General features: G+C 38.4%; 1 protein-coding gene across 2 annotated transcripts in view; it reads left to right on the top strand.

The window, feature by feature from the left end:
• The first annotated feature begins 3,012 nt into the window (after window positions 1–3,012).
• Window positions 3,013–21,241, top strand: part of LOC122650131 (twinkle homolog protein, chloroplastic/mitochondrial) — a 71,150-nt gene continuing 52,921 nt past the window's right edge. The window contains exons 1-9 of one of the 2 annotated variants that reach the window (XM_043843446.1): window positions 3,013–3,370; window positions 3,443–3,579; window positions 9,166–9,221; window positions 9,352–9,409; window positions 15,557–15,664; window positions 17,693–17,773; window positions 18,597–18,677; window positions 19,023–19,088; window positions 19,175–19,291. In XM_043843446.1, coding sequence (XP_043699381.1) covers window positions 3,124–3,370; window positions 3,443–3,579; window positions 9,166–9,221; window positions 9,352–9,409; window positions 15,557–15,664; window positions 17,693–17,773; window positions 18,597–18,677; window positions 19,023–19,088; window positions 19,175–19,291 — 951 coding nt within the window. In that variant the 5' untranslated portion in view covers window positions 3,013–3,123. The remainder of the gene's footprint in view (window positions 3,371–3,442; window positions 3,580–9,165; window positions 9,222–9,351; window positions 9,410–15,556; window positions 15,665–17,692; window positions 17,774–18,596; window positions 18,678–19,022; window positions 19,089–19,174; window positions 19,292–21,241) is intronic. The other variant, XM_043843447.1, reaches the window with a different exon arrangement.

Here is a 21,241-nt window from a genome sequence, read left to right as displayed (position 1 = left end):
TTGTCTCTTGGTCCGGATCATTATCATCTCTTGTTCCTTGCCCGATACAGTGGTCTTGTTCCACTCATAAAGGTCGGGAATGACAATCTAACCCCTTGCCTGAACACACTGCCCGAGGGAAGTTAAAATGTTATTTCCACCTCCCTATGACTAGAACTGGACCACTTTACCGGCAGGGAACAGGACAGAAAAAAAATTCCTCTTGGTTCACTTTCTACCATGGCACCATTAATTAGACTAACCTAAATTTTCCATATCTCTCTTTGTTTTCCTAACCCTTTGGCTTTTTAGATGTGCTAATGATTAACTAGTAAGAAAAAGAATGATAAATGAAAGAATACCAAATAGTGCTCTATTTTATGATTAATCAATAATTTTAAAGAGTGTATACCAACAAAAAAAGAAAATGAAAAAAAAAAAATTTATTTAGGTTTGAGAGAACATATGGATACATACAAACAAAATAATAATAATAATAATAATATACAAGCATACATGAACAAGACAAAATGTTAATTAGTATTGTATTTTAAATATATAAAAATATTGTTGTAAGTTTCAAAATTTTTCTATAGAAAAAAAAAAGGTTTCAAATTTTAGATTTTCTAGGATGTTGGGGTTGGGTTCGGGGTGCTTTTCACACATGCACATATACACCTTTACATACCCCTCCACATACTCTTTGCTTTGCCTCTTGTATTCTCAATATTTCCATATTATTTTGTTTTATTTCAATTATTGGACATAGTTTTCACACTCTCTATTGATCAAAGGTTGTGTGAAAAACAATATTTTGATTATGGAAGTTGTTTTATCTTAAAGGTAAAACCCCAACACACTAGGTTGTATTAAAATAAGGGGACATTTCAGACCTTAAGGAGAGTATCCATTAGTATGACTCTACCCACACTTATTGCAATCGGATTCTGTTTAGACATTATCAAGAGACTCTCCTTTGCTATTCTGTCATTTGATACAAGTATTGACTTTCTCCTTTGTTGTTCTGTCATTGGATACAACTATCGACTCAAGTTCAAGCTTCAAATCATATTCAAGTTCTTGGTTAGATAAGTCTTATATTTTCATAGCCTGCAAATTATTCATTGAATATTCATTTGAATTTATAAGACTATGGCTTAAATCCCTACAACTGCTACTCTTGTGTCCTACTGTTGCATCCACAACTCCTTCTATGGCCAACTTAAGGGTCATTTATGATTTTGACAATATATAGACCATTTTGATGGCAACAACTACAAGAGATGGAAACAAATTAATTTTATTTGTTCTGTTCCAGCTTGGAGTATGGTGAAAAATGTTGGGTAGTTTAGAAGCATCATATAGATATACGTAGTATAGCAGAGATAAGGATGTTGAGATGGATGGATTGCAAAAATAGGAAGAACAAAGTAAAAATCGCTCATATTAGAGCAGATTTGGGAGTAGCGAGAAAATCGTATGAGGTGGCATGACTATGGTCAACAGAGGCCTTTTGGTCTTGTTTGGTTACATAAATTTGTTGGTGCATGTGTCGATTATAGTGGTGGTTCAATGGAAAGACTATCAATGGTTTCGTTACCATGCCAAATTAACTGTTTGGTTACCTTGATTTTGTGACTTGAATCATCCTGAGAACTGTTTGGTTACCATGATTCTGTGACCTTAAGTTGCGAAAGAAAAGTTCTTTTTAGCAAATCCCTTATCAGTCAGGGTTCTTCACACCTTCGATTAAAGAACCAATTTCTTAAATCCATTGTCTCCAAATAGAAAACGAAGAAGAATATGGGAAGAGGAGTAAAAAAAACTGCAGATTTTGAAGATCAACTCAGCCATTACCTTGAGTTGTAGAATAATGATTCACAAAGGTAAATCACTGTCGTTAGGGAAGAAGAAGAAGACGGGAATAAGTAAGAGAAGTCGCAGATTTTGCACAGAAGATGAAATTGCAAGTCTCACCTACCCATAATTCGAGTACAGGCAGCTTCATTGAACCACAGTGGATACTCACTTCTCAGCTAGGGTTCTTCACACCTTCAATTAAAGAACCAAATTCTTAAATCCATTGCCTCCAAATAAAAAACGAAGAAGAAGATGGGAAGAAGAGTAAAAAAAATTGCAGATTTTTAAGATGATATCAGCCATTACCTTGAGTTACAGAAAAAGGGTTTTCCAAGGCAAATTGCTAACGCTAAGGAAGAAAAAGAAAATGGGAATAAGTAAGAGAAGTTGCAGATTTTGCATAGAAGATGAAATCTCAGGTCTCGACTAGCCCTTATTTTAGTATCGGCAGCTTCGTTGAACCATAGTGGAGCTTTGCTTCTTAACTAGGGTTCTTCACCACCTGCGGTTTGAAACACCAACAATATAAATTAAAGGTAAATTATATGTCACCCTCTGGTTTTCAAACAAAACTCAAATCATCCCTTGATTTAAAAAATACTCATCCATCCTCCTCTATAATAATAATGTTAGTCTGCTATTAGTTATTGGTGTGAAAGAACTAGTTTACCCTTGTATTAAAATATTATAATTAAATTTACAATACTACCCTTCTTTCATCTTCAACCAAAATTTAGGGATTTAAATTTATTTACTTGACTGACATCATCACTTAATAACATAAAACCAATGGTACAGACTAATTTGTCATATTAGGGTCTAATATAAGAGGTGATTTGAGAATTTTAAAAAATCAGGGGGAGATTTGACTTTCGTTTGAAAACTAAGGGGTGATATGTAATTTATCCTTGTATCAAATATAACTTCAAATAAACATGATTTCATTGAAATTTGTGATTTGGCTCATCTTAATGATATGCTATTTTAGGCGCTCAAAACTCTATTTTGCCGGCCGAAGTGTTTGTTTGACATCACACCTGGTCAAATCAATGGTTGAACCGATTGATCCGACCGGGATTAAAACCAGGAATCGTTTCTCCAGATTCCCGAGAGAGAAGAGAAGGTTTAGGAGGGAAAATGCAGTGAGCGAAACAACCCTAACATCATCTGTCCATACATTTTCTCTGCTATTTTAAACCAAAAATATCCTTTTAGAGTCTCTATGCTTTTCTCTTGGCCATGGTTGCTTGTTGAAGCTTGGAACTCAACAGAGCTTTCTAAGAAATGCTGCTTCGTCCACACCGCTCTCTTCACAAACTCCTCTACTTCAACATACTCATGGGCTCCAAGCACCTACTCAAATGCACACCTTGTGCGATACCCATATTGTCTTCGTCACCCTCTCACCATTTCCACTCATGTCGACTTCTCTTCACTCATTGCCCACCGAAACCCATCTCTATCTCTCCCCATTTTCTTATGAAAAATTCTAGGTTTTGCAATATACCTCACTCCAGGGTCCCTAGACCAGGTGGGTCTTTTTCTTCTTATACTTTTCTGTTATCTATCTTAGGTATGGTTTTTATTCTTTTTTGCTTTGTAGTTGAAGATGTGGGGCGTGTAGAAGAAGAGACAGTTGATTCAGTTCAGATGAAGCTCTTGAAGGAGAAATTGAAAAAGGAAGGAATTGACTGCGATGATTTTATTCCCGGGAAATATAATCACCTGCTATGTCCAGAGGTACGTATATTTTAGTTTGTAGTTTTTTATTTTTTTACTGGGCTTCGTTTATAGTTATTATTTATTAAATGTTTTGGTTTATTTTCACTTTTGTACACAGATTTTTTTTTTTTCAAACTTGAAAGCATCTTCATCTATCAATTCTGGTTGTTCTTATTGTGTAACTTCTTGATATTGATACATATGGTCTTGTGCTCGTTCTATTTCTCTCTCTGTAGAAGTACTTTATTCACCCAGAGGAAATATACAAAGTGTATAGGGTATAATTAGCAATACAGAAATGTTGTTGGGTTTTGCATGGAAACAGAAAATTTACATTAGATAGCAAAATGAAAAGCATAAGTTGAGAATTAGAGACTGAGGGAATGATTTGACTTGTCAATAATGACAGAGGTCCCTTTATTTTTATAAGAGATTACAAGATAGCTGATAAAGAAAGTAAGGTGCCTATGAAAGAGAATGAGGGAATGGATTTTCTTTTTCTGATTTATTAGGTATTGGGCTCTACCCCAAAAATCCAAGATTGCTTAAATCTGATTTATATTGAAGAAGTTATGTTCCGGTTAAACCTTATTTAGTGTGTGTGTGAATGCTGTTTAAAATTGCCTTGAATGAGAAGAATTTTTTAGATACCAATACAAAAGATTATTTTGCCATTCTTTTGGATTTTAGTGATGTTCTATCACAATAAGATTTATGAAATTTTTAGATTTGAGAAAAACCCTAGCATTTGAAAGTTGAAAATCTCCCTTACAACCAAAAGTTCAGTTTTTGTTCTTGAACAGTGGGGTTGACTTTTTATCCTTTTGGAATTTGATTTTTTAACTATTTTTATTGGATTCAAATAGGGGATATTTGCTTATTTATGAATAATATCTTAAGTAAATGAAATAGAGGGTGGACCTTGGTGCAACCGTAAGGTTGCTCCATTGTGACCAAGTGGTCACGGGTTCGAGTCTCTGGAAACAACTTCTCTACGAAGCGGGGTAAGGTTGCGTACATTATGACCCTCCTCAAACCCCACAGTGGCAGGAGCCTCGTGCACTGGGTTCACCCTTTTTATCTTAAGTAAATGAAATAACAAATATAAAAACATTTGAGATTTGACAATTAACATAAACAAGTGCCAAACCTGGTTCGATATCATTTCCAAGAACAATATACACTATACACTAGCAAACTTGGGTCAAAACCATAAGTACCATTTTGAGTGTGCTTTTTGTGAAACTAATTCATGGATTCGGTTTAAAATGTCAAAAAATAAGCAACAGAGAAAAATCAGGGCAAAAAACTACTTTTTGGGTTTCAAAACCAAGGTTTCGAGTTGGCCTGAAAAAATACCAGGTTTCGACCATATCTTGGTTTTGGGGCTGACAGAAACCGGCCTCAAATTCGAGATTTGAACCTTTCTTGTGATAGATTACAGAGATGGGTCAAAAGGAACTTTGTTTTTCCCCTTGTATGTCTTTTTCTGCCTGTTGAGTGTTGAATGAGGAATCTTTTTGTCATTTTTTCATCCTTCGTGATTTCGCTAGAGCTATTTGGGCCCATTTTGTCTCCTTGTTTGTTCTATAAATTGGAGACCTCTACAAGGAGTCCAATACCTCATGGAGTTTTGGCAGTCAATTCTCGTTGGTACAAGTGGAAAGTTCATGTGGAGGTTTATCATTCTGTCCACTGTTTCGATTTCATGAAGAACAGAATCATAGGATGTTTCGAGGTCCGCAGAGATCTACTCAAGAGGTTATTCAGGTCATCATGGAGTGGACTGCGAGATTGGCTTATATCCTGGAGATTTGTGAGGGGATCTCAATGCATTATTTTATGTGGCACTGGGGCTTTGTAATTTTTTCTGCAATCTGCGGTCATGCACAATCAGATTCAGCACTCATGGATCCCCTTATTTATGAATGTAATCAAGCTGAACATAGAGGAGATTTCTATTGGCAATTCAGGCCATGGGTATTTGAGCACTTTTCAGAGATCATGAGGGGTTGACTTTGTTGGATTTCTGAGGGCCTGTTAGAACAGAAGCACTCAATCATAGCTGGGTTAATACCCATTATTAAAGGTTTGGAGGTCTCTTATGAGGTGGTTGAATGTGTTGGTGGAAGGGGATTCACAATTGGTGATCTGATGGTTGCAGACTCTATGTGGAGGACAGTGGTGCTATTTATCTCCCATTAGGATAGCTAGAGTTAGAGCTGTGTATACTGTTGGGTAATGTAAGACTAGAATACTAGTCCCAAATAGCCCTCAAAACCAGAATAGTAACAAAGGACAGAATTAGAAGGTTAGGGTTTCAACCAAACCAGCTGTGAGAATGTAACCAAACTTGGATTGATTGGTGCTTGTATGGTGGAGAAGCACTGCTGAAAATTTCAATTGATTCTGATGGTTGAGTTGGAAGATATGGCAGCGACACCAAATTAGAAGGCCAAACCAGCCACCAGTTGCGGCTCAAGTTTGGATCGAGTGTAGGGCCCATTGAGGGAAGGCTTTGCTGCAAGTTTGGTGAGGTTCTGATGGACCGGTGTGAATTTATGATGATGGAATGAAAATAGAAGGTTTTGGGCTATGGAACAATCTAGCCAACAGAATGGGCCAAAATTGGGATCGAATGGAGGGGTTGATGGTAATGATGTTATGCTCCAAAACCCAGCAGGTTCTGATGGGGGGTTGTAGAGTTATGGGTTTCAGAAGTTGCAGCAACAGATCAACTTGCAGGTTCAGCAGTAGCCTGCACTCGATTGGTCACAACAGCAACAGCAACAGCAACAGCAACAGAAACAATACTTTGGGCACTGGGGAACAGCAGCAGCAGCCTTCGGATGGTCTTCACAATGGTTGTAGTAGCCACAGTAACACAGCAGCACAAAGAGATCGATGAAGGAAGAGAAGATAGAGAAGAGAGGAAAATAGAAAGTAGGAGATAGGTGGGTTAGGCTCTCTCAGCCAGGTTCCTTCAGCCCTTCATTGTCATTCAACTTGACAAGGAGAATTTCTGTGCTCAAAAGCAATTTCATTCATCTACTAAAAATCGTGGGGAGGCTCCTTAAAGCCTTTATAATATATAGAGGGCTTATACTTGCACCTCAAGGTACAAAAGAAATAGAAACTAAGCTTGACTGGAAAATAGATACTAAATCTGGTAACATAAAAATAGAAACTAACAAAATTAGTAGCTAATAAATACTTGACTAAATCTAAAGTCTTTGAATCTCTTCAACCGAATCATGTGGGCCCCACTTTGGATGGCTTAAGAGGTGCAGCCGAAATTCATTGCTTGTGGTCCCCACCTTTTAAGTTGTCTCCATCGGTTCAGCTTAAAGATATTAAAAACAATGAAAAATTGTCCCCACGATCTGGGTTTGGGAGATCCAGCAACTCCCAGCACTATTGGGCTGGCCTAACACAAGGTTGGTTGGCCCTATGGTCCAGTGGGTTGGTTCACCAATTGGCTAAGTGAACCAGCCCTTTTCTTAAGCGTGCCTTTGATATATTTCTTGCGAAACAGCTTGGCATCTGCATCAGTGGGGAGTTTACATTCTCTTGGAAGATAAGGTCTGCTAATACTTTAGCAGATCAGCTGGCTAAGGAGGGAGGGATGTGTTGTACATTTTTGCTTGGGTCCGTACCCAATTGGTTAGTCTTTTTTTTTTGGGGGGGGGGGGGAGATTTTTTTCTAGGCATCAGCCTCTTGTTTGGACTATTGTTGTTGTAATGTATTCCCCGTGTACTCTGTCCATTCTTTCTTGGAATAGATTTTTCAGTCTTTGTCTCGAACCTCTATTTGTTTATCTTTTTCTTCACTCCACTCATCATCATCGTGATCTGTCTTTTCCATTACACCTCTTGGTCCAGCTGAACAGAAACCTATTTTGATTCTTCTGTTCTGCAGACCAGTACACTGCTCTTAACCTTAGGTTCTCTCTGTTTTGATCCATCACCTGCAGGTTTTGTCAAATTTCCTGCATCAAGTTGTGTGTGGTATATTCTAAAAGTTTATAATCCACTCTATATCTAGGACGTCTTAAAAACTATTAGTAATCAGAGATATACTATCCATTACGGAATGCTGTGGTCCCTACAATTTTTAATACCATAGAAGTTGTTGACTATTTGAATATAGATTAAGTTTGGCAGGTTGCTTACTGTATGCTAAAGGTAATCTTTCACTTTTCACTCTGAGCTGTGTAATCAGTAGAACCATTTTGATTCTCTGTTACACCCAAAAAAAAATAAAAAAAAAGCCCTCAATGAGATAATTTTAACCATCTAACAACTAAATTCCTTCCCTTTTAAGTTCTATAATTTATCTGTCAATCTGGAGGAATCCTATAAGCTAAAAAAGGTTGGGGTTAAGGTTACCTGATGGGACTATTACAATATGAATTATCTATTAGAGTGCAAACTGTTTTTACTTTTTAGTTTGAGCTTTTCAATCAGTGGCACTCTTGTCCGGGACCACTTGGACAGAAAATCAGCTTGATCAGAAACCAAGGTAACTAAGGACCTTTCACCCCCTCTTCTTCTAAGGTCCCAATTTTTTCCTGGTTGTTCAGAAAAGATTCAATAAAATAGTGCTCAAAGGCTAATTTCTGACGTGGCAAATTGATGCAATTCAGATTGTTACCGTTGGGCCCCAAAAGACTTTACTTCGACCCTTGGATGGGTTTTATGTGCGTTCGGAATTTTATTTTTGGGTTTTTATTGATATAATTGCCTCTTTTGGGGTTTTAGTTCTCAATACAGGATCAAGTACATGGATAAGATTGTGTTGGTCCCATGTGTTGTTATGTAGCCAAGTTGGAGTCTTTTTTAGTAAAGTATTTAATTTCTTGTTGTTAGTCAGTAGGTTATGTTGTTTGGAGTCTTCTTTAGCAAGTATTTGGTTAGTTTTATGTTTGTTTTTCTTTAGGTAACTTGAAGGGATACTTGTTTATTTGGTTTAGGAATCCTAAAGTTAGTTTATTTGGTCTTTATAAATTTGGAATCCGACATGAATTTATGGATTTTTGGAATGAAATTTTGAGTTTGTGTGTTGTGCTACTGTGCATGCATGTGTGACTGGCTTCTTTTCTTAACCTTCTTGTCTTATCTTGTTCTTCTTCTCCCTCTCTCTTCTCCATCGGTTCCAGGTTAGTACCTGTGCTTTCTATTTTTCCCCCACCTTATTGACTTGAGTCTGATCTCAGATTGCTGACTATCATTAGGCTTGTTATTTGGTACGGAAATCAATCTTTGACCTGGTTTGTCTGAACCTTCGATCGATTTCCAGATTTGGAAATTCCTTCTTCAAATAGGGAGCTTCAGATCAAGCCTGTTTCTGATATTATATTCTTTGGAAATCTGGTTTTATTCCTTACCTGAGATCTTGTCGCAAGCTGATCTCCTGCTGGATCTCACTGGTTCGAGATTAGCGTTGCATTAAGAATGTTCTAAATGGGTCCAATTGTTACACATGTCGGGTTCATCATTCATGTGTACTGGTTCTGCCTTCCAATAAAATATACCATGTTTACTCATTGTATGCTGCAATCATTTGTAAACATGTACTTACATGTGATGTACTCGGCATCTTAGTGCAAAGGTGGGCAATCAATGGAGAAGAGCTTATCAATTTTCATCAGTGCAGATGGGTAAATCTGTTATTTTATTTATTTTTTATTCTAAATATCCCTCCCCCCAAAAAGAACAGCAAACAATTTTTTCCTTTTCATGTTATGTGAGTCAATGTTTTTTGATTTCTAGTGTTTCTGATTGTGATAGGGGTCTTGCATCGTGGACGTGTTTTAGAGGCAAATGTGGGTGGAGCGGTAAATTGCAGGTAAAATTGGTATAATTGATTTTCGAGGGAGACTGTTTAATGTAGTTCTGATTTAGAAGTTAAAACCAGAACCGAAACCGGATCGAAATCAGAGTAGAAAATTTCCAGAATTAGGAGTAAACATATAAAATGAAATCAATATTGTCAATATTGTCAATATTGTTTGCACGTATGCACCCCAAATAGGATTGGATGAAAGTTGTAAGCGCCAATTTTGGGATCGCATGGATGATTTAGTGCAGGGTTTTGGCCAGGACGAATCAATTATTATTGGAGGGGACCTGAACGGACATGTTGGAAGCGATCGTAGAGGCAAAGAAGGTGTCCAGGGAGGCTGTGGGGTTGGGGAGAGGAATGAAGCAGGGACCTCAATTTTAGACTTTGCGGTAGCTTATGATCTTTTCATTCTGAACATTGTCTCAGAAAAAAGAGAAGAGCACTTAGTTACCTACAAAAGTGGGAATCATTCTAGTCAAATAGATTTCTTCCTTACTAGAGGGGCAGACAGGAGATTGTGTAAAGATTGTAAGTTTATCCCTAGGGAGAGTCTAACCACCCAACATAGACTGGTGCTCTTGGATTTGTGTCTCACCCTCAGAAGCGTAGTAGGAGGGAGTCCTTAGGTACATTTACTGAAAATGTGTTCAAACAAGGGAAGTGGGACTTTGAGGGGGACACCAATGTCATGTGGAACGAGATGATGACTTATATTAAAAGTGTTACCAAAGAAGTCCTAGAGGAAGCAAAGGGTAGGCATCAGACCCCTAGGGGTCCAAGCCGCCATCAAGACCAAAAAAGAGTGTTTTCAGTCATGGCAACGAACTAAGGAAACAGAAAATAAAAAGAGGTATAATGAAGCCAGAAACGAGGCCAAGAAGATTGTGGGGAAGGCTAGGGCAAAGAAATATTAGGACCTCTATCTTAATCTAAATATTAAGGATGGGGAGAAAGCTATCTATAGAATTACTAAAATAAGAGAAAGGAAGAGTAGAGACTTCAACTATGTGAGATGTATCAAAAATGATGATGGAAGAGTATTGGTACGAGATGAGGACATTGTGAGGAGATCGGATGAGTACATTTGTGAACTATGAAATGGAGATAGCTCGAATATGAACGGCTTGGATAATCACATTGTTCATCAAGATACCACACGTCATAGATATGTTCGAAAGGTTGGTGTGGCGGAGGTTAAAGAAGCCTTAAGAAAGATGAAAGTAGGTAGGACACCGGGCCCAGATGAGATCCCAATTGAAGTATGGAAGGCCCTAGGAGTTTGTGGGGTTTATTGGTTTACGAAGCTGTTTAACAAGATTATGGACTCTTAAGGAAAATGCCAGATGATTGGAGGAGAAGCATTGTAGTGCCGATCTACAAAAATAAAGGCGATATTCAGAGCTACAATAACTATAGAAGAATAAAACTAATGAGTCATACTATGGAACTATGGGAGAAGGTTATTGAAGCCAGACTGAGAAGAGAGACGCATATCTCGAAGAACCAATTTTGTTTTATGCCAGGTAGATCCATGACAAAAGCTATTTACCTACTGAGGAGACTTATGGAAAGATGTAGAGCTAGCAAGAAGGATCTCCATTTGGTCTTTATTGACCTAGAAAAGCCCTATGACAGAGTCCCTAGAAACTTAATGAGGTATGTTCTTGTGAAGAGATGGGTGTTGAGTAAATATATTGATGTCATTAAAGATATGTATGAGGGCGTGGTAACTAGTGTGCGATTTGTGGGAGGCCAGGGTAAAGAATTTCTAATTACGATTGGGTTACACCAGGGATCGGCTCTAAGCCCTTATTTGTTTGCACTTATCATGGATGAACTAACCAAGAGCATTCAAGACGAGGTCTCATGGTGTATGCTCTATGCCGATGATATCGTTTTGGTAGACGAGACTAAAACAAGGATCAACGCTAAGGTAGATAATGGGGGACGGGAAAGGAGAAGAGAGAAGTCAGAAAAAAATAAGAATTGCAGGGGGGGGAAGAGAAGAAATCGTGAGAAGAAGAAACAGTAGAGGAAGAAGGAGAGGGGGGTGCACACGCACAAACTCATAAACTGAATTCATTCTTCACTAATCATTATCTCAATGATGGGGATTACATCATATATAAAGAAAAATAAAAGACTCCTAAAAAATTAAAACTCACCCTCTAACTAAAACTTATCCAAAGAGGGAAACTAAAACAATTCAAAAATCAAATATCATAGGTAACTAACTTCTAAAATAAACTAAAACACATTATTTCCCCAAATAACATAAACTCCTAAAATCCTACTAGATCCAAACACTCAATCTGGACCTGGTTCAACTGGGTTTGGGTCGGTCCAAGGTAGTGCACCAATTGGGTCAGCCTGGTCCTTGATTCTCTTGCATCAGTAGAGATGTGGAGATCAACCCTTGAATCAAGAGGCTTTAAGATTAGTAGATCTAAGACGGAGTATATGATGTGTAACTTTAGTCACACTACGATGGATAATGACATGGTGGAAATTGAGGAGAGAAAGATATTGCAAAGTGACTATTTTAGATACCTGGGGTCAACCATAAATAAAGAAGGTGATATAGATGATGATGTTTTACAGAGAATTAAAGTGGGATGGATGAAGTGGAGAGGTGGGACCGAAGTACTATGTGACCGACATATTCCTTTAAAGCTTAAAAGAAAGTTCTATAGGACTGTTGTTCGACCGGATATGATGTATGGGACGGAATGTGGGGCAGTTAAGAAGGGTCATACAGAGAAGCTATGTGTTGCAAAGATGAGGATGTTAAGATTGATGTGCGGCAAAATTATAAAGGATAAAGTAAGAAATGGATGTATTAGAGTTGATTTGGGAGTTGCCCCGATCAACGACAAGCTTCCAGAATGTCGTTTGAGGTGGTATGGTCATGTTCAACAGAGGCCTGAGGATGCCCCAATATGAAGGAGTGATCTGATCTAGATTGAAAGAGCTAAAAGAGCTAGGGGCAGGCCTAAAATGACCATAGGAGAGGTTGTAAGGAATGATATGTGTAGGCTGGGTCTTGTACCAAGTATGAACTCGGATAGAGCCTATTGGAGGGTAAAGATCCATGTTGCCGATCGCATATAGCTGAGATTTTCTGAACTCCTTGGGCTGGGACTCTTTCCTCTTACTTTCATTTCTCTTTTTCATATTTCTCATCTCTTATGTCTTCCTTTCTTGCTTTTCTCTTACTTTGATTTGGAAGGATCCATGTAGCCGACCCCATTTAGATGGGCTAATGCTTAGTTTGTTGTTGTGGAGTGTTCTGTGGAGTGTTCTTGACTAATACGGCAGTACCTCATCTTCCACTGTTTTAATTTTGTTTGCCTTGATCTCTTCAACGTAGGTCTCTTCAGTAGAATCTTCTACCCCGTTGATCTTCCGTCTTTGAAGCTTCAGGCATTGCCTTTTCTTTATCATCATAGTTTATTGTAATCACTTCAACTTCAGGCTCCTTTTATTTGAATTCCTTCATTTTTTCCTTTTATGGTGCAAAGTTGAGCTCAGCCTGCGCTTTAACATTAATGGTGTTCGACTTCCAACACTCTCTAACTACGAATTGAATTCAATGGATGGATGCTTTAAGTTCTCTTCACCTTTAAATATCTTTTGGTGGTAATTTTTTTTGAAGGAAGAGCTTTCTTTGAATATGCTCTAGTAGGTACTTGTTCTTCGACTCGTGCTTCATCTCTATCCACGTAGTGGGAGCTCTACCATGACTCTCAAGCTTCCTTTCATAAGTTCTTCACCATTCATGTGCTAAACCAATCAAATTTTTTTTTTAGATGAATAAATAATTCAATACCAAAGGAAGAAAGAGGGGGGGAACATACAAGCACGAGCCAACACTAAACGCTACCAAAAGGCAAGGACAAGAGAAAGGGGGGCAAAAGCCCATAGAAAAACAGCGCACTTAAATATAAAAAAAAAATGCCTGGCTTTCCAAAGACGACCAAGACAGGCTCAACAAAGACCCTCTATCCCAGGTCTCTATTCTCACGACAGAGTGCGTGATTTCTGATATCCAAGTTGAGAGGCGAATTTTTCTCTGGGCCGGGCAGGGAGTAGGTAGTGTAGGGACGTTTTTTAGAGAAAGGAGGGGAGCTGGGATTACGACGTCGAAAAACATGAAGAGACGGGGGGGGGGGCAGTAGAGTGATGCACAGGGGGGTGCTACCCAAAATTGGGGTTAAGACCCAAACCAGGGAGGGTAAGGCTGGAAGAGTTAGAGCAATGGGCCGAGAGGCAAGAGGGAACTGGCCCATTAGACCCAGCTGGGTCAGCCAAAGAGGGGATGGAGGGCCGGGTCAGAGAGGGTATGGACAAAGGAGAGGGAGCCATAGGGGTCCCCACGGAGGGGTAAGTAAAGTCGGGGTGAGTGAGGGTAGTGGGGACAAAAACGACTTAGCCCGATTTTTGAGAAAGGGAGGTGATAGAATACTGTTCTATTTTGTTTCATAGAGTTGTTTGGGCCAACTTCGTCTTTCTTGTTTCATAGAGTTCGAACCAATCAAAATAGTCATCTAAGCTCGCCAATCAGTCATAGAATACCTGTGGGTCATGCTTTCCGATATACTCCCCCAGTTCTAGCTTGACCTTTTGTGTATCAACAAAGCACCTTGGGGTGTACCATTTCCAACATGAAAGTATGCACAGACGTGGTCTTCAAAAGATGTTTGGGGTTTATAAACCCTCTTTGGGCCTATATTCATGAACCTCTGATTATGGTTGTTAGCTGTAGACTGTGTTGGATGTCTCACCTCTTCTTCAGGAGGTCCATAATTGCCTTTTTATAGGGTCAGCAATTCAATTTTGCATTGCTGTCATCCTTTCATTCATTCTTCTTTGATCAGAAGTTAACTGCTGTAACATCTCAACAATCCTATTGTGAGGACCAGGACACCGGAGTTCTTGAATTGTCTTCTACCTAGCTCTAATACCACTTAATGTAGTTCTGATTTAGAAGTTAAAACCAGAACCGAAACAGGATCGAATACAGAGTAGAAAATTTCCAGAATTAGGAGAAAACATATAGAATGAAATCAGCTAATCAATGAGACTGGAAGTCTGTCTGAGTTCTCTTTTTAGAGGGTATAAACTTTAATGAAAGTTCCAGCAAGATCCAATGGTCAGATCTGCTGATGTGGGCAAGTCCTAGTGCCACTAGGATTGGTCAAACACAGTCAAACCAGGAACTGTATAACAGAATATCAATATGTGTTATCAGTTTCAGACCCAACAGAACAGTAAACAACATACGTCGATTTCAGATTTCAAGTCAAAAGATCATTCCTACTTGAAGTAGGACTCTATGAAATAAGCAACAGAATCGAAGTTTGAAATTAGATTATGAAAGGACGTACTGTCTGTTAAAGGTTTCTGAGATCAGAATCCTAATCAGCAATATAATTCACCTTCAAACAGCAGTAATCGTGAGGATAGGAATGTGGTATTGCAGGAACTAAAACTTGATAGAATTGCAGGAAATATAGGGACAGATCAGTACCTTAATGAGAACAAAATGAAGGGCAACAGTTGCTGGGCTTCCCACCACAAGATATTGATTGGATTAAACCTTGAATCTCCACAAGGAAGAAGCATCCTGAATCACCACAGAACCAAAGCCAAAAGCCAAACTTTATTCATCAAATTCGTCTACAGACTACAATGCTGGTCTCCCTTACAAATTTATATAGAAGAGTCAAAAACCGACTCAGACATAAAAAGGGAAGGCCTATCCCACTCCGTAACTAATAAGGTATCTAAATTGTTTAGGAAACTAAAATAATGAAAGAAACTGACTCAAAACAGCACTGGACTTGTAGAATTCTAATCCAGCCTAACTAAAACACTTGATAACAATTAAAATAAAGAAATAACGACACTTACTTAACTAATACCTTATGCCTAGCCTCTGCCCATGTTATAGGCCCATTAAAGTGGCCCATTACGATGAAAACACATGAGATCAAAGACCCAACAAATACATAACCCAACCCAAGTTTTATTTCTAATAAAATAAGCCCATTTATGCGATTTATCTGCATCACTGTTTTGGCATTCAAATTTGTTAATGGAATTGGGAGTTCCCTTGCAGTTAGCCAGTTGATTCCTATTTGATTGCAGGCATTTTCAAAGGGCAAGACCTATGCTGGAGTCGATTCCATCCCGAAATTCACGCCCAAACGATTAATCACGGAGGAGAGCCTTGGGTTGGTGCCTTTGGGTAAAGAGGTAATTGTTTTATTCCTCTTCCCTTCAAATTTTATCTCTGTTGCTCTATTACTTTTTTCTAGTTTATCGTATTTCTACTTTAAATTCAGTTTTGTTGGATCCATTTTATTTTGATGAGCCAAAAAGATTTTACCGATGAGAAGAGAAAAGGCAGGCCCTCCCATTACTGTACAAGGCACAACAAAAGAAGGGTTGGACCACAGCAAAGATAAAATTACTCTCTAAAAAGGTTCACCGGTTTCTGGTCTACAATATACTGACTTTCTTGAACTCGGTAAAGATAGAAGCTCATCAATAAATTGAATCTCTTGCTCTAGCCAGCAGTTTTTGGGATGGTACTCCTTGGTTGTTGAAAACCCTTTTGTTTGTAACCCTCCAAACACCCCAACTAACAGCCCGAGATTTTAGTGAACACAATGATTTCTGTTTATCTAGAAGAAACGGAGTGTGTCAAACTTTGAGAAGGACAAAAAATTCCTTGCGGGAACCCACTGCACCACCCTGGATCTAATTGTTTCAGCTTCTATGTCTTCCACAAAGACATATGAATGTATTAGATGGAGAACAAATTCCAGTTTCTTGAAGACAAAATTAACCGATGATTTGAAGCACATGATCCTAGAAATGTGGTGACCAAAATAGTGCTTTTATAAGCTGTCCATGTGGAAATTTGTTCTGTAGTGGGGTTAACCTTTGGCCCAGATCAACTGATGATGCCTTCTTACTTGTGGGGCAGAATAGCTTTCAGTTGAAAATTAACTGGAAGGACATGGAGCTCTCCACTTCTAAGTCTCTCTATCATATTCCTGCTGATTGCATTGAATGGAACAAAGCAACTCCAAGAAGCATCATACTGTGATATCTCCCAATCATTAATGTTAAAGTAATGGTATATTAGGTACCACAAGGGGTTTTTGTAAATTAATTTCTGTATTTGGGGCTTATGGTAATTATCTATCAGTTCATATGGGAGCTAATTGTACTATCATATAACCAAGACTTAATAAATATATGCTGTTGATAGGAGGCAGATCAAATTCTATTCGATCAGTTTCTCTTCTCTTCTCTTCTCTTCATTATTCTGCTCTCTCTTACTTTTACACCACACAGTTACGGGTTTATATTGATTTGATATTGTCACAATTAAGATTTCTTCTATGGGTTGGGGGTTCATGATCTAACGTTTATCTGCCAGAAAAGATGATTTGCCACTTTGACTTCCTTGTCATAAGCCATATCATACATGACAGGAAGCCCTTCTCGAGAGTATGATTACACCCCAACTCCAGAAGCTAAGCGGCAGAACATTATCCAATTGCAGCTTGACATGTTTAGAAAGGTCTAATTTTCATAATTCCATCCCATAATGTCTGAGTCTGAACATAAGAAGGTGCCACTGGCATGGGTCCCCACTTTGTTTTTGTAGACCATGAGTTGCAGCAATAACAGCCTTCAGAGACTATATATCCAAATGAAAAGAGGGGGGGGGGGGGGTTACAGAAAAACAAAGAAAATGTTATGTTGTTGACACATTTTATGTTCAAAACCGTGTTACCGCATGAATATTGCTTGTTGTATTGAATTAACAGCGGTGCTAGATTCCTTGATTACTTAATCATTCGTTATTTCATGGAATTTGATATCATGCTCAAAATTTACTGCAAGTCAAATAACTGGTGCTCTTCCATTAAAGAGTTCTCTTTTGGTGGTTTACTAAATAAAGGCTTACAATTATTGGTAATGGTGCCTTTAAACAGTCTGACTATGCAGTTTCCTTGCTATTTGAGCATGGCTGGTTCATGTGGGCTATTGCTAGGATAGCCTTCATTGTTGATTGTGAAAGTACTTGCATGTTATTGGTATGCAGTAGGCCAGTAACCTTTTTAATTCATGTTTCTTTGAACCAGGTAATAACTATTCTGGGATTGTGGAATCCATATCCAGCTTTGTGTATTCTCAAGTAGTTCCTCAATTTACCAATTATTAAATGTAAATGGTCTGATACTTCCCTTCTTGGGCTTGTTTCAGCAATTGGCATACTTATCTGTACGGAAGATATCAGGGGAAACTCTGCGGAGAAATGCTGTTATGCAAAAATCTGGTCCCGAGGTTCTGAACTCTATTATCTTCAGCTGATAATTTTCTTTTATGGTTTTATGGGTAATTTTGGGGTTAAAAAAAACCATAGTAGTCATGGTGCCTAGGTGAACCAAGACAATTGCCAGCCCCACAGTCCTTGGTGATGTATAGTTGGGGGCCAAGGCGCCAAGGTAGTACCATGTCACTCATTTGAGACCATACTCTTCCCTTATTGTTTCCTAGGTCTAGGCACCTTGATACTCCGAGTGACCAGATACCTTGAGGCTTGAGAACCTTGAGCCCCATGGAATGCTTTATCGCCTAGATGATGCTGTGACAAATATGAGGAAGACCCTGACCATTATTTTTTGGAAAATAAAATGATTAAGACATTTGGAGAGATGAAGATGTGTGGAAAGGAATCTGTCTGTCTGATCTTTGACAAGCATTTTACACCCATCTAGAGGGAAGAGAGACAACATTTTAGACGGGATCTCTTAGACTAAAAGTTGATCTCTTATGATGGTCAAGAATCAACCATCCAAGTTATTCAATTATGTGGCCAGTAATGAGATAGATGACTTGTTGGTCAAGACCATTTTAATCAATGCCAGCCAGCTTCAATTAATGGACTGCCCTGTAACCATTATTAACCCTCTTTTCCTCACATTAAGTTCATCGTATGATATGTGAGCCAGATTGCTTATGTCCTCTATTATGTTAAAAAAGGGTAGGAAAATTGTGTGAACAAGACTACGTTAAAATGTAAAATTTGACACTCTATCATTCCAGTCTTAAAGGTTGAGTGTTTAATTCTTTCCCTTGCTAACTGCCATTCTGATTTTATGTACAGCTTGCTATTGCGTTTACTTATAGACGAAATGGAAAGCTTGTCAATTGCAAGTATCGGGGCATCGATAAACGCTTTTGGCAGGTTCTGATGCACTCTGCGGGTTCTAATTTAGTCAATGAGTTCTTATATGGTGGTCATGAAATCCAAGTTCCCTGTCTTTTTATACCATGGAGTTAAATTTGTGATGCCATAAGCATAGCTGAATGTATTTTTTTTTCTGATAGTTAATGGGGGAGGGAAGATGTGAACCAGAAGGCTTGAACCCAAGACCTCCTGGTAGCAATGGGCTTTTACGCACCACAAGCTACCAAGTGCACTTGGATTTTTCTCTAACAATATTCTGATAACTTTGCATGCCCATGCTTCAATAAAAGATGAAAGGTAATGGTATTATGGCTTGAGTTCTGTTTAATTTTTCATCTTTAGGAAAGGGAATCGGAAAAGATATTGTATGGACTGGATGATATAAAGGAAGCAAGTGAGATTATCATTGTAAGTATCGTACTCTGCAATGTTGATTTAGTTTAAACTTAAAAGCTTCTTCTTCTGTTTTGATTAACATTTTCTTATGATTATAGGTTGAGGGTGAAATTGATAAGCTTTCAATGGAAGAAGCTGGCTTTCGTAATTGTGTCAGTGTTCCTGATGGGGCACCTTCGAAAGTTTCAAATAAAGAACTGCCATCTATAGAGAAGGTCTGCTCATTCTAAAACATACTTAACATTGCTGCTTGTCTTAAATTTTGTTTATATTTTCAGTTTCCATTATTAATAGTGTTGATAAACATTGTTGTGTGCCCTTCCTAAGAGCTTGAGCTTTAGGATAAATCATTGTAACATGGTAACAGAGCCATGAGGTAGGGTATTCGATCCCTGGTAGGTGCATGGGACTCTGGGAGTGTGTTGTTGGTCCCCTATGCTATGTAACCTTGGTGTCACATGCAGAGCCATGTTTGTGGGTCTGCATGTGCAGGGGTTGTTGATATACATTGTTGTGTGTCCTTCCTAACAGCTCGAGCTTTTGGGTTAAGCGGATATAACAAATAGAATTTTGTCATCTAAACAATGTGATACAGTGAGATGAGTCTGGCCTATTCTGTTATCAAGCCCATTTATTGCCACGGGCCTCAATTTCTTGAGTGGACAAGTATTTATGGTGGTTGGGAATTGCTTAGATAATGAACTACTCATCATGCAAAGAAGTATCTTTTCTTGAACAAAAGGATCAAACTTGCATGTGATGTTGTGAAAGTCGGATCAAATTGATGTGTTCTGTGAATGTTACGAAGCCTGTAGAATAAAATTTCTTTTCAATCTCCATCAAACCCTGAAAGACAAATTGTAGGCTAAGAAACAAATCGCAAAGCATCCATCCATCTAAACATTTTTAAATCTCTTCTGGGTAATGACTACATTTGGAAATCTTATATTCTTATTTTCTAATAACTGAAATTGTATTACTATTTTCACTGGGACAAATTAGTGGTTCTGTTCTTTCTTTCATCCTCTTCTATTTAGCTGTCTTCCTCTATGCCCTTACCATTCCTTGCTTTATTCATGGGTGGTTGGGTAGTCTATGTGGAAGTTTGGGGTAGTGCAGATGTGCATTTGGCTGCAACATTGGACTAGCATAGGCCTTGGATTTCTGCAATTAACTGAATCTTCTTTTCTCTGGACATTGTTTTCAAAATAAAAATACTTTTCACATTGGAATCCTAACTTGTAAAGAATCATCAATAACCTCCTCTTGGAATTTATCATTTAATCTCACTATCACAATTATAATAGGATGTTCTATAGGAGGCTAGGAGCAGTGAATTTGTTAAGCAAAGCTGTGGCAGTAATCCCATCACTTGAAGATCTTTTTCTTAAGCCTTTGGTTGAAATCATGATGCTGAAGATGCTGTAGCAGCCATAGTTGTCATGGCGTCCTGGCGCTGGAGAGGGCTGCATGGCGACCTACGCCATGGCGACCCTCTTTGATTTCTTCTTCCTGACTCTCTTTCCCTCTTCGATTTCTTCTTCCTGTCTTCGATTTCTTCTTCCCTCTTCGATTTCTTCTTTCCCTCTTCAATTTCTTTCGATTTCTTCTTCGATTTCTTCTTCCTGTCTTCTTTCCCTCTTCGATTTCTTTCGATTTCTTCTTTCCCTCTTCGATTTCTTCTTCGATTTCTGAATTTTCTTCTTAAAACTTGAGAAACAATAGAGAAAAAATAAAACATGGCTTGAGTATACATCTATTAACACATTAAAAATAGAGAAAATAAAAAATAAAACATGGTCGACATGCTCGCCATGGCAACGCCATGGCGGGCGACATGTCGATATATCGACGTGACACCCCTCCACCGACTTGGATCGCCGTGACGCCGTGACAACTATGGTAGCAGCTGATTGAATTTGTTAGCATGGCCACTAAACTTGCTTTATTCAGTGGACCCTTCCGTTATAATGGTGTTCTGTTCTACAGATCTCTTTGTACCTTCATATTATCAGTTAAAGTTCCAAATTGAGTTGCCAATTCAGCATGCTCACCACTATAATAGAATAGAGAGAATCTATAGGCTTTGACCTGATGTTAAACATGCAGAGTTGCCAACTCAGCATGATCTCCACTATAATAGAATAAAGACAATCTATAGGGTT

This window comes from Telopea speciosissima, chromosome 2 (assembly GCF_018873765.1).
Source record: "Telopea speciosissima isolate NSW1024214 ecotype Mountain lineage chromosome 2, Tspe_v1, whole genome shotgun sequence".
Taxonomy (NCBI): domain Eukaryota; kingdom Viridiplantae; phylum Streptophyta; class Magnoliopsida; order Proteales; family Proteaceae; genus Telopea; species Telopea speciosissima.
This window is presented reverse-complemented; position numbering and strand designations above follow the sequence as displayed.